This window comes from Muntiacus reevesi, chromosome 3 (assembly GCF_963930625.1).
Source record: "Muntiacus reevesi chromosome 3, mMunRee1.1, whole genome shotgun sequence".
In the NCBI taxonomy this organism is placed as follows: Eukaryota; Metazoa; Chordata; class Mammalia; order Artiodactyla; family Cervidae; genus Muntiacus; species Muntiacus reevesi.
The window spans coordinates 100,809,644-100,829,133 of NC_089251.1; the positions used below are offsets into that span (position 1 = coordinate 100,809,644).

General features: G+C 38.8%; 1 protein-coding gene across 6 annotated transcripts in view; it reads right to left on the reverse strand.

The window, feature by feature from the left end:
• Positions 1–19,490, reverse strand: part of ANAPC1 (anaphase promoting complex subunit 1) — a 108,830-nt gene that overhangs the window by 47,125 nt on the left and 42,215 nt on the right. For 5 of the 6 annotated variants that reach the window (XM_065929838.1, XM_065929837.1, XM_065929840.1 and 2 more), the window contains exons 22-30: positions 15,391–15,469; positions 14,955–14,991; positions 14,807–14,877; positions 12,608–12,786; positions 10,628–10,842; positions 8,763–8,881; positions 7,487–7,758; positions 4,713–4,947; positions 533–624 (exon numbers count right to left, since the gene is read on the reverse strand). In XM_065929838.1, the coding sequence (XP_065785910.1) occupies positions 533–624; positions 4,713–4,947; positions 7,487–7,758; positions 8,763–8,881; positions 10,628–10,842; positions 12,608–12,786; positions 14,807–14,877; positions 14,955–14,991; positions 15,391–15,469 (1,299 nt within the window). The remainder of the gene's footprint in view (positions 1–532; positions 625–4,712; positions 4,948–7,486; positions 7,759–8,762; positions 8,882–10,627; positions 10,843–12,607; positions 12,787–14,806; positions 14,878–14,954; positions 14,992–15,390; positions 15,470–19,490) is intronic. The other variant, XM_065929841.1, reaches the window with a different exon arrangement.

Genomic DNA, 19,490 nt, shown 5'->3' on the forward strand with positions numbered 1-19,490 from the left:
AGCTGACATAGTCATTTAATGAAATGTTTCTGGTAATTCTATACTGTGTCTCCTGAATGGGGTTAAAGATGGGTCAGAGTGATACTGCACTCTCTAACAAAACAGCTGCAAGCGGGGTGACCTTCTGGGATATCAGGGTGCCAAAAGACAACTCTGGTTTATCTCTAGTAACTTCTACAGACTCTTGAGGCTTCCCACCAGACTCGTGTTTTCACTGGTTTCTGACTGAGAGGGCTGTCACTTCTTCATCTTATGTCTTGAAATCTTTCTGAGAAATTTCATTCCTAGGGCTCATTCATAAACACTTATATCTAAGCTGGGGTCAAGAAACCTGAAAGCCCTACTCTTCACTATAATTTCTCTCCATTCCCAAATCTGACACTTTGAAAAATATCCCGAAAGAAGAAAAGAGCTCAGAATCAGGGTCAGCTAAGGCACAGCAGGGCAGAGCAGCATTCAGAGCAATGAGTCAGGGCGCTGTCTTGAGAAGCAGAAGCTGTCACTGAAGCAGAGAGGCAGGAACTCTGCTCACCCCCAGGCAAACCATGCCCAGGGCCAGGCCAGCAGCCAAGGAGTACGACTCTCTGTCCGTGCAGTACTCCATCTCTGGACCAGGGGGCCGGCCTGCAAGACAGAAGGCAACACGGTCAGGCTGGTCTCTTCAGAGCCTACGTCGTGGAAGCTTCAGAGCTAACTTTCCAGTAAGCTGCCGAAGAGCTATGAATTCAATACAATCCCACTGAGAAAGATCTGACGTCCTCACAAATGGTGTCCACGACTGTTGGTTTACTACAAAATAAAACCCAAACACGGTTATTCTCATTTGCCAATTTGAAAGGAATGACTTTAAAATACTGCAAAACCTTGGGCTTTATAATAAAACTAAAAAAAATTACCAAAAAGTAGGAAGAAGTTTTAACGGGGAGGGATGCTCAAAAAAGCTTCAATTTATAATTTCTTTCCCTTTTCCTTTTGTTCTTGTTTTACTATTTTCAAATTCATTCATTAGATGTGGTAAACACATGTTCAAATACTGATAATGAACAGGAAGGACACTTCAAGTTTTTCAGAATTTTAATTCTTAGCCATGCAGTTCAGTTCAGTCGCTCTGTCATGTCCAACTCTTTGCAACCCCATGGACTGCAGCACACCAGACTTCCAGGTCCATCACCAACTTCCAGATCCAGACACTTAGTATGAATCTATATAATACTAAGCTCTACTATGATAGAATTTTTCTGTACTGATACCAAAAGTCTGACTGGATGTAAAATTCATACTTTTAAAAAGTACCCTTTAATTCTAACTCCACCCCCTTTAAATTGCAGCAAAATGTATTATGTTATATATATTATATCCAAAAAAAAGTTCACATTCCTAGAATTTCATCCCTAGAAAAAATTTTTTCAGAGAACAAAACAATTATATACATGCAATCAGTCAAATGTTTATTGCTTAACAGCAAAGAATTAAAAACCACCTAAAACTCCTGAAAATAAGAAAATGATTGGGCAGTTTACAGAACACCAACTCAATGAGCTATTACACAATATAAAATTAATTTTAAAAGCCATTTATGACAATAATATATGAAAAGAGCAGCACAAAAATGGTATATTCTAATTATACAAAGAGCATATGCCTATGAATCCACATGAATCTTTCACAGGTAATATACAATCTTCTATACACAATATGAAAGAGCTAAGGCTGTGAGATATGTGTGATATTAGCATTAGATATCATCATGATACAGCCAAAGAACGTTACACTACCCCATAGATGAATAACTTTTTAAAGCCAGTCCTGAGAATCTTCTGACTATTTCTCAGACCAATCACTTAAGCTATTACATATTTTGGTAACAGGAAATCTTGTTTTGTGAATAATTTATTTCACCACTATAGTAGAAACAGAGGAAAACAACAGAAAGGGAAAGACTAAAGATCTCTTCAAGAAAATTAAGATACCAAGGGAATATTTCATGCAAAGATGGGTACAATAAAGGACAGAAATGGTATGGACCTAACAGAAGCAGAAGGTATCAAGAAGAGGTGGCAAGAATACACAGAAGAACTATACAAAAAAGATTTTCACAACCCAGATTATCACGATGGTGTGATCACTCACCTAGAGCCAGACATCCTGGAATGCAAAGTCAAGTGGGCCTTAGAAGCATCACTATGAACAAAGCTAATGGAGGTGATGGAATTCCAGTTGAATGATGCACTGAAGTGCCAGCAAATTTGGAAAACTCAACAGTGGCCACAGGACTGGAAAAGGTCAGTTTTCATTCCAATCCCAAAGAAAGGCACTGCCAAAGAATGCTCAAACTCCGCACAATTGCACTCATCTCACACACTATCAAAGTAATGCTCAAAATTCTCCAAACCAGGCTTCAACAGTACATGAACTGTGAACTTCCAGATGTTCAAGCTGGATTTACAAAAGGCAGAGGAACCAGAGATCAAACTGCCAACATCTGCTGGATCATCGAAAAAGCAAGAGAGTTCCAGAAAAACATCTACTTCTGGTTTATTGACTATGCCAAAACCTTCGACTGTGTGAATCACAATAAACTGTGGAAAATTCTTAAAGAGATGGGAACACCAGACCACCTGACCTGCCTCCTGAGAAATCTGTATGCAGGTCAGGAAGCAACAGTTAGAACTGGACATGGAACAACAGACTGGTTCCAAATAGGGAAAGGAGTACATCAAGGCTGTAAACTGTTACCCTGCTTATTTAACTTATATGGAGAGTACATCATGAGAAACGCTGGGCTGGATGAAGCACAAGCTGGAATCAAGATTGCAGGGAGAAATATCAATAACCTTCAGATATGCAGATGACACCACCCTTATGGCAGGAAATGAAGAAGAACTAAAGAGCCTCTTGATGAAAGTGAAAGAGGAGAATGAAAAAGTTGGCTTAAAGTTCAACATTCAGAAAACTAAGATCATGGCATCTGGTCCCATCACTTCATGGCAAATAGATGGGGAAACAATGGAAACCATGACAGACTTTTTTGGGCTCCAAAATCACTGCAGATGGTGACTGCTGCCATGAAATTAAAAGACGCTTGTTCCTTGGAAGAAAAGTTATGACCAACCTAGACAGCATATTAAAAAGCAGAAAAATTACTTTGCCAACAAAGCTCCATTCAAAGCTATGGTTTTTCCAGTAGTCCTGTATGGATGTGAGAGTTGGACCATAAAGAAAGGTGAGCGCCGAAGAATTGATGCTTCTGAACTGTGGTGTTGGAGAAGACACTTGAGAGTCCCTCAGACTGCAAGGAGATCCAACCAGTTCATCCTAAAGGAGATCAGTCCTAAATATTCAATGGAAGGACTGATGCTGAAGCTGAAGCTCCAATACTTTGGTCATTTGATGCGAAGAACTGACTCATCTGAAAAGACCCTGAGGCTGGGAAAGATTGAAGGTGGGAGGAGAAGGGGACGACAGAGGATGAGATGGTTGGATGGCATCACTCACTCAATGGACATGAGTTTGAAGAAACTCCAGGAGTTCGTGATGGACAGGGAGGCCTGGCATGCTGCAGTCCATGGGGTCGCAAAGAGTCGGACACAACTGAGCAACGGAACTAAACTGATAGTAGACTACACTGTTGATCCCAATTCGTTCCTGCCCTATAGTGCTCTTATATAAACAGCCACTCTACTGACAGAGTCTCCCAGTGTACATGAACACTCGTGACTGGCGTTGACCTAGGAGTCTGGCTGGCATAATATAAGCAAAGGTGCAAAACATGCCTCGATTATTTGGTTCTCCCACTTGCCCTTCTGTCTTCACCATAAAAGCAGCACACCCTCCAGTCTGGATCCCAGAAAAAGTCATTTGGAGCAGAGTCTGAGCATCAGACCCATAGATCTAGAGCCTGAAGCCAATAGGCCTGGGCCAATTTTGTGGCTATCCTGAAGTACATATAGAAAGATCCTGAACAGGGCAGAACGATACATGTAAGTACATACCTAAATTACTGAATGCACTAATAATGCTAAGAGCATCTCCATTTGTCAGAAAAAGATGACAACATCCAAGACACATTTCCAAAAAATGGAGACTCAGCTGAAAACACAAAAACTAAGTTTCATCACTAACATACCCACTAGTACATAAAGGAGAAAAGGAGGAGTCAATCACTCCCATCCTGTTAGAAGTGCTATTGTCCAAGAGAATAAACACTGTGCTTTTAGGGATCAAATCAACTTTGAATTTTAAGTGCAGACCATTGCTGGACAATGCCTGGCAAAGATAGAGCAGGATAAACAACATGCTCACATGTGATTAAGACCATAGGCGGAAATTCCAGGGCGGTCCAGAGGTTAGGCCTTTGTGCTTCCACTACTGGGGTCCTGGGTTCAATCCCTAGTCAGGGAACTGAGATCCCTCAAGCCGCATGGCACAACCCCCTTCCAAAAAAAAAGACCACAGGCCACCTCATTAAGTGGGGCCACGGGAGCTCAGTAATGGGCTGGCAAACAGTAAGCATGCAGACTAATAACTTGTAGAGTAACATAAGCCTTGGAAAACATTATCTATAATTTTTTCTTTATTAGTATAGCTCACTCTATGCTTACAAAAGGTGCTATTTTTTCCTTCCTTTTTATAATCTTACTATCATTTTACTTTGGCTCCTGTGGAATGGGAAATAAACACTTACAAGACCATTAGCACTATTAAAGTCATACCTATTTCAGCCAACAGGACCTCTGCGGTATGCCTGTGAGCTGTGCCTTGATACACAAGGCCGATGCCAACCACTGCAGCCACCTGGACATTGTGAGGAACATCAAGCTCCGTGGACGTTGGGGGCAGGAGAGCAGGAATGTGGATGCTAAGAAGCCGGGTAACTGACATATCCATGGTGCCTAGTTTAGCAGCAGCCACACCAAGCAGCAGTCCAATACTTGTCATCTCATGACCCTAAGACAGAAAAGAGAAGAGTGACTTAAGTCACTACCAAAACAAATATGCAATTTCACAAAACACTTCCTTCCAGTACTTTTATTAAGTACTTTTATGTGACAGGCACAGTGAGAGGCTTCAAGAATACATAAGCAAAGTAAATAGAAATGGTCCCTGCTCTCATGAAGTTAGTGCCCCTGGCGGAGAAAATGTGCTAAGCTAACAAATATATATTATTAAAAGCTCACTGAATGAAAAAGATAAAGATTACATGAATATTTTAACAGACCCTAATTTATTTTAATTGAAGTACAGGTGATTCAGTGTTGTGCCTAATCTCTGCTGTACCGCAAAGTGACTCAGTTATACACATGTGTACATTCTTTTTTTTATATTCTTTTCCATTATGGCTCACGTCAGAAGACTGGATATAGTTCCCTGTGCCATACAGTAGGACCGTGTTGTTTATCTTCTAAATGTAACATTTTGCATCTACTGACCGCAAACTCCCCATCCATCTCTCTCCTTCCCCCTTCCCCCCTTGGCAACCACAAGTCTGTTCTCTATGTCTGTGAGTCTATTTCTAACAGAACCTAATTTAGATCAAGAGGAACTGGGGTATCATTAGACATCTCCAAAAAGTAAACTTACAATAGAATGAGTACAAGTTAGCGAGGAAAAGTGGCAAAAGTTGGGGGAGGGGTGTCACTGAGATTTAGAAAGTAAGAGAAAATGATGTCAGGTGAGGGAATACATGCAGATAATGCCGAGATGATTCAAAAATAATGATGCTCGGTAGATGACAAGTATATCAAGACATTTCAATGGGAAGAGTTTTTTCATAAAAAGGTGCTGTGATAACTGTAGAGCCACTTGCAAAAGAATGAAATTGGACTTCTTTCCTTACATTAAACATAAAAATTAACTTCAAGATGTAACTAAAAGTAAAAAACTCTTAAAAAACACAAGTGCAAATCTGCATAACAAGTATAAACCCAAGTTACCTTGGGTTAAGCAATAACCGATAAGACACCAAATGCACAGCAACCAAAGAAGAAATAGACGAGTTGTTGTTGCCACTATTTAGTAGCTAAGACATATCCAACTCTTTGTGACCCTACAGACTGTAGCCCGCCAGGCTCCTCTTGCCATGGGATTCTGCAGGCAGGAATACTAGAGTGGGTTGCCATTTCCTCCTCCAGGGGATTTTCCCGATCCAGGGATCAAACCCACATCTTTTGCATCTCCTACACTGCCAGGCACCAGTGTGCCTGCCTGGGAAGCCTAAATGAACTGGATTTCATCAAATTAAAAACTTTCGTACTTCAAAGACACTACCAGAAAATGAAAAGACAACCCAAGAGACAACACAATGGGAGAAAATTTTTGCAAGTCATGTACCTGTTAATGGTCTGGTACACATAAGGAACTCTTATAACTCAACCAATTAAAACTAAGCAAAGGATTTGAATAGACATTTCTCAAAAGACAACATATAAATGACCAATGAGCACATATAAAAATGCTCAATATCATTAGCCATCAGGGAAATAAATGCAAACCAAAACCACAATGAAATATTACTTCACACCTACTGGGTTGACTAAAATTAAAATGACGGATAATAACAAGTGTTGGCAAGAATGGAGAGAAATTGGAACCCTTACATATTGCTTGTGGGATTATAAAACGATGCAGCTACCCTGGAAAACAGTTTGGTAATTCTTAAAAAATTTAAAAAGAGTTACCAAATGACTCAGCAATTCTACTCCTAAACATATACAGAAGAAAAATGAAAACATTCATCCACACAAAATGTTCATAGTAATATTACACATAACAGTCAAAAAGTAGAACAAACTCAAATATCCATCAACTGATGAATGGAAAAATAAAGTCTATCCATACAGTGATTATCTACTCAGCAATAAAAAGGAATGATGAGCTAATACATGGTGCTAATATAACACGGACAAACATTGACAGCATTACAGTAAACAAAAGAAGCCTGCCATAGAAGACCACCTACTGTTTGGTTTCATTTATATGAAAGGTCCCTACTGGTGAATCCACAGAGACAACAAGTAGATGAGTAGTCTGTCAGGCTGGAGGGAGAGGGAACAGTGACGCTACTAGGTAGGGGGATTCCCTCATGGGATGACGAAGATGTTCTAAAATTAACAGTAGTGATGGATACACAACAATGTGAATATAATAAAAACCACGAGAAAGAGTCTGGTTTGCACAGGAGCTAAAACAGTCACGCTCTATGGTTCGAGTGGGAAGAGCAAAGGAAAGAAATGCACAAAGTAGGTTGGAGAAGTGAGTAGGATCACAGAGGTTCCTAGAAGGCACACTAAGAGCAATGGAAGATCACTAAACAGTTTGAGCAGCAAAGTGATCTGTTCCAATTTACGCTTTAGAAGGGTCTCGCTGCCTGCTACGAGAAGAATGCACTCAGGGGGGCATGACTGAAGAAGAGCAAACAGGACCCTGCAGAGCTCCTGTCACAGCCCTGGGGAGGAGCGAGGCCAGGGGCCGCAGCACGAGTTCTCACTTTGGTCAGGTAGTCGTGGATATTGAGAGTAGCCAGCTTGGTGAGGTGCCCGTTAAGGCCCAGGGCCATGAGAAAGCCAGCATACTCATTGGCTAGCTCAGCATGCTTGGGCTTATTGTAGACAATCCAGGCTGAATCGATCTGAGAGGCAGGAGCTATCTTCAGGCCCGCAGCCACGCCATTGTGGAAGCTGGCCCAGCTGGTCATGTTGGGGGGCACGTCGATATTCCCACTGTTCAAGTCCACTGTCGTGTTCCGAGGAGGGGCCCGCCCTAGTCAGACAAAATGTAAAATGCAGAGAGTGAAAATTCAGAAAATCAAAATTGTTACACTAATTTCTGAGAACAGAGATCACTTTGCTGCATTCAAAACCCTTAGCCCCATAATATCTGGGGCTACATGAATAATAATTCCAATGTGTAATTGATAACAATGATATTAATTTCAAATGTACCATCCTATTTTTCTCTTTCTCTCTAGACGTTAAGAAAACATGGTATTTTTGAAAAGGCAAAGACCTTTATAAATTTGCTCTATCTCTACTTCTTATGTATATATGTCTCTCTATATATATAGCAAACTAAGTATATGCTATTAGTAAAAATTCCAAACTGCATTCAAAGATACCTACATAAAAAAACATCATTTTATACACTTGAGTTACCCTGTGAATCAGAAAAGAATATTCACTAAATTTAAATATATGGTCAACTTACTGAAGAGCACATAAACTGTTCATAATTCTCTATGAATTTCTTTTCTTGAGTGTTTTGATTCTAATCTATACTGTGTACTTGTATATACTGAATTCTCTGTATATTTTTTATGTTCTATGATAGCTGAAGTCATGGATGAATATTTAAAATAAATATTCTAAACATTGCACAAAGTTATACAGTTCACTAGAGGTCTGAAACATGTTCTGAAAGTCATGTAAATTTTAATTGGATGTACAATGTCTTATTTGTAAAAGTCTATATACACACATACACACACATACAAAGACACAGCATAAAAGAAAATATATTTGCATTCACCATTTGCTTTCTGTACCTAAGAGTTAACTCAAATGCTGGTCTGTAAGAGTACCACATTGGTGACAAGTTCATGAGAGACACTTTTACTTTCTCAAAAAAGGCAGAGAGATTAATAATGAAACAGCAAGTAAAATTTCTAAAATGACATGCATAAGACATAATATTGATAGTTCAAAAAGAACCCCACTAAACATATAATTAATCATTTTCCCTTCTCACTGACCCAGAATTTAACATACCAGTTAAATTCAGCTTAGGAATAGGCAATGGTTCTGTTGGAACAGGATGGTACGAAAACAAGGTAAACATTCCTCGTCCTACTGGAAGAGCCATAGTTCGCTGACACAACTGGAGCAATCTATAATTAAAATTAAAGCCATCATGTGAAAAAAAAAATTAAACAAAAAAACTGGCATGTTATCTGTAATGAGTATTTTAAAAGCAGCAGTGCTGTGAAAGATGAAGCTACATCAAAGTAAATCCATACAAAGATGTGGGTGAATCACCTAAACATGGTTATTCTTTTTCATACTCTGACTCCCATTAGAGGGCTTCCTCTATGACTTAACAGGGAAAAGAATCCTCCTGCCAATGAAGGAGAGGCAGGTTCAATCCCTGGATCGGGACGATTCCCTGGAGGAGGAAATGGCAACCCACTCTAGTATTCCTGCCTGGAGAATCCCATGGACAGAAGAGCCTGGTGGGCTTATAATCCAAAGGGCTGCCAAAAGTTGGATACAACTGAGCAACTAAGCATGCATGCACTCCCACTGGAAACTCTAAGGAGGAGACAAATTCCTTCTTCTGTTTCATATTCACTTTGAATTAAAACCAGCTATTCTACAAACCAAGCCAACTCTCCCTAAATATTCAAAAAGAAAAACCTAAAATTCTACTTTAAATAATGCTAGCCAACCCGGAGGAAAACACAATATTTGTTGAGTCTCCTCACTGTGCTATTACCAGTTTAACTGGGAGCCTCCTCTCACCCTTTCTGTGAACACAGCCCTGGTGCCACCTCCATGGTCTGCACACAGGAGAAAAAAAAAGAAGCCTTTGTTTTGGAGGTGAGTGGATTTCGTGGTGTCTCCAGAAAACACTGAAGTCATTTCATCTATTCGAAGGCTAGGATTTATGGAACTAATAGCACTGTATGTCAACTATGTTCAAGGTTAAAATGGCTTCTACAGGCTGTTTTTGTTTAATCACTAAACCGTATCTCACTCTTTTGGGACTGAAGCCCTGCCAGGCTCTTTTGCCCATGAGATTTTCCAGGCAAGAATACTGGAGTGGGTTGCCATTTCCTTTTCCAGGCTGTACTTTGAAACTAATCCACTACTTTTTAACTGGCTTCTATGTTAAAATAAGTGGCATCAAACAGAAATTGTGGAAGTAGGAGCATTTATAACCAGGAAATACTACAAGCTATATCTGAAGACACAGAAATATCCTTTCTGAGGCTAACAAGAAGCTAAAACTCTCTCTGCGGACAAAGCTATTGACAAGCATACTCTCTCCCTTACTGTACATACATATACCTGCTTTTCTCATTCACTGGGGAGGAACACTCCACTGTCCTAAGATGACTCTTTAAGAACAACTGCTCCACAGTAATTTGTAATCAGGGAAATTTAGAATTAGGCCAGAATGCTACATCCCATAACATTTTTAGCAGAAACAGAATACATAAACCACAAAATTAAAATAATGAAAACAAAACCCGTGTACCCCTTCCGTTTAAGTTGCAGTTGATTTTAAGATGCATCACTATTTCATGAGGTACTAAGAAAGAAAAAGCACTGCCAACTAAACCATAACACCTACAGACACCCACAGACTGACAGATAATCTGATTTCAGAAATGTGAAAAGGCTGGAAAAACAAAGATCAGCATCACAAAATCAGTGAGCTCGGATAACAAAATGACTGATGGCGCTGACCTCTACTATGTACTCAGTGGTGCTCTAAGCACTGTGTAGAAACGACCCACTTGATTCCTGAGCAGCCCTGTGAGGTGTGAATGAATGCTACAGTCATGCCTGCTCTTCCAGCTGAACAATCAGTAATTTCTTACTTAAATTCTGGCGTTGATATTTGCCTTTACCTGTTCTCTTTTTCCTCAATGAACTCGTGGTCACTGAGTTCTGGGTACTGCACCACATTGACGCGGACGGGATGTGCACTCTGGAGAAGCCTTCGCACGTCCTGCACCCGTAAGTCTTCACTCCATATTAACGACATCACCTCCTGATTCATGTCATTCATGCCATCATCCTCTTCCTCTGTTTCTGTTCCTGAAGGAACATCTGATGAGAGCACCTGAGTAACAGACTTGGTTGTAATACTAACTTAAAAACCAGCCAACACGCGTTTGTTGAACATAAGGATGCACAGGATGAGGTACCAAGCCTATATCAATGCAAACAAAACGTATATGCCAAAGCAAGCCTGACTCAGGTTCCCAGGTCATACAGGACTCCTACCTAGAAATCTTTTTTTAATTGTATTGCCTACTTGGAAACATTCTTCACTCAGCCAAGGGGAGTTTTCAACTTAGAATAACAGTCAGGAGTCTGATCCCACAGAAAGGAATATTCTAAATAAATTAAAAAAATCTAACTATATTCTAAATATTCTGAAGAGAAAACAAATTACTGGCAACAGAAGATTAACTGCACACAATGTTACTAAAGAACCAACACCAATTTAAATACTGCCTTTAATTAGCAGAAGCAGAAGAAAACAACTGGGGAAGGTATGAACCAAGGGCTGGAGGAGGCCAGACTAATACTTTCTCACTTCTGTGCTTTAAACAGAATGGATCATGGTTCGTTTCCACTTTTCATTTTTTGTTCTAAGTATGTTTCAAGTATGTATCTTAAAAGGAAAGGAAAAAAAAAAAAGGAAAGGAATTAAACGCAGCAAAACAAGTGAGGAGAGTTAATTGCCGCTTATCATTCTGTCCTCATAAGCTTAGTATGCGCTTTACCTTCCCAGGCCAAATGATTCAATCAGACTTCAAAACAGAAGAAATGGCAGAAATCTTGTTTTCTCACAGTTTTCTACTCCTTTCACAAAAGATTAACTCCTAGATGAAAGGCTAAAATCTTGCAACATTTAATGTGAAAGCAACATTAACCAGAAAAAAGATTACTGGAAGATATGACTAAAAATCAGTCTGACCTTAGTTGCTAAAAATTTATTATAATTTATATGGTATATCTAATTTTAAAAGAAACTATATTCCAATTGGTCAGTCAGCAATAAAATTTAGACCCAAATAGCTGATAAATTAAATTTGAGACAAGTTACAAAATGTAACCTCAAGTAACTGAACAAACTGAATTTAGCCAGAATTACTTAAAAGGACATATAAATACAGATGAATGATTATCAGTATCATTTTGCTTTAAGGCTAATGATGGTCTCATTCATAGTAACAAAGAGGTCTAAATGCTAATGACTTAATCTTGGTTGAGGGAAAGATAATCATATTATTAACAAAAAAATTTTGGTTTTCTGTTTAAAAAAAGACAAACACTAATTCACCTAAAACTTCTTACTTAAGTGCAGATTAAAAGATAGATGTGGGCTTCCCTGGCAGTTCAGTGCTAAAGAATCTGCCAGTCAATGCATGAGATGCAGACTCAATCACTGAGTCGGGGACAAACCCCTGGAGTAGGAAATGGCAACCCACTCCAGTATTCTTGCCTGGAGGATCCCATGGACAGACGAGCCTGGCAGGCTACCGTCCACGGGGCCGCCAACTAAACAAACAGCAGCAGCGGTTAATTACTAACGTGGCACAAGCAGGGAATCAGTCATGGTAGCTGTCTGTTGACTCAACACTTGTCCTGACTTAAGGCAAAGAAAGGTAAGACAGAGCATTCACAAAATCTATTTCCATGTTCAATTTACAATGAATAAAATTTATCCTATTTTAAGGCATATCTATGTAGCATATAGTATAAAAGATAATCTGACACATACACTTGCAAAAATTCTTAAAGGAAAACGGAAGACAGCTCTACTCTAATTCTACTGAGGCTAAAACTGAACATGGACTTTCTATGGTAATACTCACAGATTTTCCTTTGGGCAAGTTTCCTTCGCAGGCCTGCTTGGAAAGATCCTGACGTCCAATCAAGAGGCAGACAGCTTCTGGCCAGTCTGAAGCAGGCTGCTCCCGACAGTGATAAATCGCATCTCGGATGGGAAGAGCTATTCCAAAGGGAAGCGTTTCCAAGTCTCTTAAAGTGAAACCTTGTGACGGAAGGAAGAGAGAAAATTCTTCGGTCAGACTTAACCACTATCCCAATCCTCCGAATGAAGTTAGTAAACTCTACCCTAACAAATAGCAAGAAACCAATTGTATTCATTCTGCTACCAGACCAGCATCCTGACATCAATTTTCTTTAGGAGGGAAAAAAAATTCCCAAAATCTTTAAGAAAAAAGCACAAACAATCCAATAGGAAAATCAAAGGACAAAAAGACAATTCCCTAAGAGGAAACACAAATGGTCAATAAACATATGAAAAGATGCTCTGTCCAATGAGTGATCAGAGAGATGCAAATTAAAACCACTAGGAAATGAAAATTCATACTCATTTGACAGACATATATTAGAGTCAATCAATACCAAGTGTTGGCAACTACATAGAGCAACAGTAATTCTCTTCCAGAGGATGGCGGTGCACACGGGTCCAACCACCTTGGAAAACACAGCGTGTATAGTCAGGTTCATCCCTATAGTCCGTCAGTAGATACACAGAAACTTGTGCACGTGGAACAAGGACAGAAGCATTAAAATATTCATTAGCTACCGTTCATTATGCAAAAAATGCTAAGGGAGGAAAGAGTCCAGTTTCCATCATCAACAGAATGGATAAATAAGTTGTGATTACATAGCAGTGAAAATGAATGAATGACTTTCTGCTACATGAGTCAACATGGATGAATCTGTAAATAATATTGAGGAAAATAAGGTAGTAAAAAACATACTTATATCTACCCTGAGTTACATAAAGTTAAAAAACCTACAACACTAAGTAATATACGAAGGTGATAAAAAAAAAAAATGACAGACGGTAACACAAAATTTAGGATGGGTGTTGCATCAATGGTTACCTGTAGCAGTAAGGTGTGTGAGAGGATATAAAGGACTAGATCCACAGGGCTTTCTACTACACTGACAATGCTGTATTTCTAACAGTGGGTGACCAGGACATCAATGTTCATTTTACTGTTCTCTAAACACATTTCATATACTCTCTTTTATGTATACCATATTTCATTAAAAAATTTTTCACAGCCTCAGGTTTTTTCTGAAATGATTTTCTAAATTTTATATTTTACATATTTATTAACATAGAAAATTGGTTAATTACAGAGGTAAAAATGTTACCTTATTTGAGAATGACACTTACACTAAATACTATGTAATATACAAATGAATAGAACTCATCCAATATTTTTCAGCATAAGTATCTTATTGGTAATACTACACGACAATTATTGGAATTTTCAAGGAAACATAACAAAAAAGAAGAGTGGAAAAACTCAAGTCATTTAGAATATTCTCTAAATAAGAATTCAGAAACCTCTTGTTTCATTAAGCATTCATTAAACCACTACTTTCTAACATACTATTTTATAACATCCTCATTTTTTATGTTTTCATAGTGTTAATATTTTTAAAACATTTCAGTTCATTTTTATACAAAGTTTTGGTAGCTTACTCAGCTTAAAACCCGAAGGCACAATCTTTAGGAAGAGAGAATAAACTCTTTGCCTTCCTTTCCCTTGTCCCAGGTGAATGTGCCTCTTGGAGCATAGAATCCCTGGCCTATATCATTCAAAAGCATACTCTAAGATATATACACATTACTTTTAGATTTTGCCAGAAATAATCATTTCTGATATCTGAGTATTTTAACAGCTTCAAATCTGAATGTGTAGTGACTAGCATTCTCCATTCTGGGGCCACTCTACAAAGACACAGCCTCTACTGGTCTCAGAGGAAGGACAAAGATTTTCCACCTACCAAAGGAGAAAAGGCTGGTACCCCGGATATTAGTAGAGGGAAGCTGTGAGACTGTAAGGCAAAGAGAGGGTGGCTCAGGGGGCCATCATCTCAACCCTGTGGGATCCTTCTGTAGAGAGGCCCTGCCTTCTCAAGCCTCCCAGTTCTAGCGAGCTCTGAGGATACAGGGCCTGGTTAGGAAGGAGCAGTCCAAGGAAAGGATTTCAAAGACACATGAAAGGTAACAAAGATGACCTTACCTACATTAGTCATCCAGACAACTAATCTCTCACCTAGGCTAGAAACTGATGTAGAATGCCTGAAACTAAACCTGCAAGAGAACAAACATGAGGTTATTAAACATGAAGTCATGAAACAGTGTAAAAGTACAAGTTGAATAAAAGTCACCTGCTCTCCTCTTGTTCTGCTTGTGGCTTCTGGGGGGCTAAAACAGAACAAAACTTTATTTTGATAGTTATCCTGGTAAAGAAAGCATACAACATATAGAAGACATTTGCAAAGAAAAATTACAGATAAACAACTCCTAGAAAACAATAAAATAAGCAGTACTCTGGCAGGTTGGAAAGTATAATCATTTCCCTGGGGCTAAAAGAGCCCTTTTCAGACATATTGAAAATGTAGTTTGTCAGATTTTAAGTAATCTTGGTCTCTGAAAGTCAGTTGTGGACTCAAGACTAGAACTACGCGATTTTGTCACCTCTAAAATGAAGCAAGACACAGCACCTGAAGTACACTTAGAAAAGTTTTAATTTTTTTTATTTCAACTCTGATACCGACATCTATAAAAATTTGTCTGGGGAAGCCTAATGTTTGACTGACTTACCTATACTTATTCTGGATAAATACTGTGAGGATTCATCAGAAAGAGAGCTTTCGTCACCAAGTATGTAGAGTGCAATACTCTGCAGAAGGAGAAATTTAACAGTATTTTTTAAACTGTTGAGGCATAAGCACACACAGGAAAATTAGCCCATTTTAGACATAGAGCTCTGTGTTTTGACAAACGTTATACAATCATATAACCACATTTCAGGACACAGAATGCTTGCATCACACCAGAAAGTGCCCTTGGGAATCGCTGCAAATAAATAACCCATCTTTTTTCTCTTCCTGTATTTTGCCTCTTCTTCAGTATCATGCAAATGGAGTCACAGAACATGTTGTCATCTGTGTCCTACTTCATTAACTCAGCACTTCTGTGAGAATCATCCACATTACTGTATCAGCAGTTTCTTTCTTTTCACTGCTGAGGGGTATTCCATTAGACATATGTACCAACCTCTGCTTATCTACTAACAGACTGATCAACATTTGGGTCATTTGTGTTGAGTGCATGCTCAGTCGTTTCAGTCGTTTCTGACTCTTTGCGACCCTGTGGACTGTAGCCCACCAGGCTCCTCTGTCCATGGGATTCTCCAAGCAAGAACACTGGAGTGGGCTGCCATTTCCTCCTCCAGGGGATCTTCTCGACCCAGGGACTGAACCCATGTCTCTCATGTCTCCTGCATTGGCAGGTGGGCTCTTTACCACTAGCACCCTGACTTGCTTGGGGTGAGGTAAACCCTAACTCTCTACTCCTCTAGGCCCTTCTCCATTTCAGCCTTCAAAGTTCTCCTTTGAATATTTGCTATTACCACTAAGAGCTACACCTGCAGCTTTTTTTTTTTTTTTTTTTTTGGAAAGGAAGTGGCAGCATGACCGTATTAAAATTTCAGCACAATGCTGGAGGGTCTTCAAGTCCTAACTATAAACCAATACAAACACTACAAATGATAGATTCCTGAAAGCAGTTGACATCGTATCTAAGAAAGATATGATATAACATGAATATTTGTAAGTTGACTAGTGTAAGTTGGACACGGAACACCTTTGGCTTATTCATGTATCTCTGGCTCCCTCTTGGGTAGCTATAACACTGAGTCTACCCCATTTTAGCGGAGTTGTACAGAACCAAAGTATTTGGTGAATTCACCTAAATGTTTCCACATAAGCAGCAAGGAATGAAAAAGTATTGAACTGCTCTTAATATATTGTGAATGGACTGATGGCCACTGAATTGTGCACTTAGAAACAACTAAAATAATACTATGTTATGTATATTTTATCAGTGTTTTCTTAAAAAAAGCAGAATCACCATTCTGCATGTCTATTTCGAGTCATAGGGGGTACTGAAACCTTTCTCAACATGAAGGAAGCAGAAAATAGAGTCAAGGAGGAGACAGGTGGGGAGCAAGGACATTTATCTAGTCCAGTGATATCCGAGACAGGAGACAAAAGATCTGGTTCTCCTATAAGTCTAGGAAAGCCCCATCTCAAGAAAGGTCCACAGAAGACCTCTAGGCAGGCTGCTTCAGTATAAGGGGACCAAGGGACGTTATTGTGAAGGAACTTACCTTTACTGACACCCTTTGGTTCTATCTGAATCAGCTCTGATCTTGGATTAATTGTGTATAATAATGTGAATTAATTTTTTAAATAAAAATTATCTCATTAAAAAAAATTCAAGTAGGATTTTTTTGTAGCTATAGACAAGCCGATTATAAAATTTAAAGGAAAAGCAAAGGAATTAAAATAGCTAAAATAATTTTAAAAAATAAAAGTAATGGAAGGAAGAGTTATACTAAGCAATTTTCAGACTGATTATAAAGCTACAGTAATCAAGAGTGTGTGGACCACAACACAGACCAATGGACTAGAATAAAAAGTTCAAAGACAGACCTACAAATATGTCATCAACTGATTTCTGAAAAACTGCAAAAGACAAAGAATAGTGTTCCCAACAATTGATGTTAAAAAAAAAACCTGACCATTCAAATGGAATAAAAATCTCAACACAAACCTCACATCTGATAAAAAAAAAAAAAAATTAACAAAATGGATCATGGATCTAAATATAAAACATAAAACTGTAAAATTTCTGGACAAAAACAGGAGAAAATCTTTCTGACTTGGACAATGAGCTCATAGACATGACACCAAATGCACTATCCATACAGAAAAAAGTGGATAACCTGGCTGCATCAAAATTAAACATCTGTGCTCTAAAAAGGAAGCATTAGGAGAACAACAGGACATGACAGACCACAGGAGAAAATATTTCAAACCCATGTATCTGACAAAACCTCCTATGCAGACACATTCAAAATATCACTAGCCATTTAGAAAATGCAAATTAAAACCACAATGAGTGATCACTGCACATCTATCAGAATGAAAAAACTTATAAATCACGACAATACCATTCACTGACTAGGATGCATGTGGGGAAATTGGAACACTCACACATTGATGGTGGAAATACAGATACATGAAACAGATAAATGAAATTAATAAATGCTTCCTTCCTGGAAGAAATGCTATGACAAACCTAGACAGTGTATTAAAAAGCAGACACATCACTTTGCCAACAAAGGTCGTATAGTCAAAGCTATGGTTTTTCCACTAGTAATGTACAGCTGTGAAAGTCTGACGATAAAGAAGGCTGAGCACCAAAGAAACGATGCTTTTGAACTGTGGTGTTGGAAACAGATGGAGAAACATACCGTGTTCATGGATTGGAAGAATCAATATTGTCAAAATGGCTACGCTACCCAAAGCAATCTATAGATTCAATGCAATCACTATCAAGCTACCAACGGTATTTTTCACAGAACTAGAACAAATAATTTCACAATTTGTATGGAAATACAAAAAACCTCGAATAGCCAAAGCAATCTTGAGAAAGAAGAATGGAACTGGAGGAATCAACCTGCCTGACTTCAGACTCTACTACAAAGCCACAGTCATCAAGACAGTATGATACTGGCACAAAGACAGAAATATAGATCAGTGGAACAGAATAGAAAGCCCAGAGATAAATCCACAAACCTACGGACACCTTATCTTTGGCAACGGAGGCAAGGATATACAATGGAAAAAAGACAACCTCTTTAACAAGTGGTGCTGGGAAAACTGGTCAACCACTTGTAAAAGAATGAAACTAGAACACTTTCTAACACCATACACAAAAATAAACTCAAAATGGATTAAAGATCTAAATGTAAGAACAGAAACTATAAAATTCCTAGAGGAGAACATAGGCAAACACTCGCCGATATGAATCACAGCAGGATCCTCTATGACCCACCTCCCAGAATATTGGAAATAAAAGCAAAACTAAACAAATGGGACCTAATTAAACTTAAAAGCTTTTGCACAACAAAGGAAACTATAAGCAAGGTGAAAAGACAGCCCTCAGATTGGGAGAAAATAATAGCAAATAGAAAATAATAGCAAAGGATTAATCTCAAAAATATACAAACAACTCCTGAAGCTCAATTCCAGAAAAATAAATGACCCAATCAAAAAATAGGGCAAAGAACTAAACAGACATTTCTCCAAAGAAGACATACAGATGGCTAACAAAAGATGATGCTCAACATGAAAAGATGCTCAACATCACTCATTATCAGAGAAATGCAAATCAAAACCACAATGAGGTACCATTACATGCCAGTCAGGATGGCTGCCATCCAAAAGTCTACAAGCAATAAATGCTGGAGAGGGTGTGGAGAAAAGGGAACCCTCTTACACTGTTGGTGGGAATGCAAACTAGTACAGCCACTATGGAGAACAGTGTGGAGATTTCTTAAAAAACTGGAAATAGAACTGCCATATGACCTAGCAATACCACTTCTGGGCATACACACCGAGGAAACCAGATCTGAAAGAGACATGTGCACCCCAATGTTCATCGCGGCACTGTTTATAATAGCCAGGACATGGAAGCAACCTAGATGCCCATCAGCAGACGAATGGATAAGGAAGCTGTGGTACATAAACACCATGGAATATTACTCAGCCATTAAAAAGAATTCATTTGAATAAGTTCTAATGAGATGGATGAAACTGGAGCCCATTATACAGAGTGAAGTAAGGCAGAAA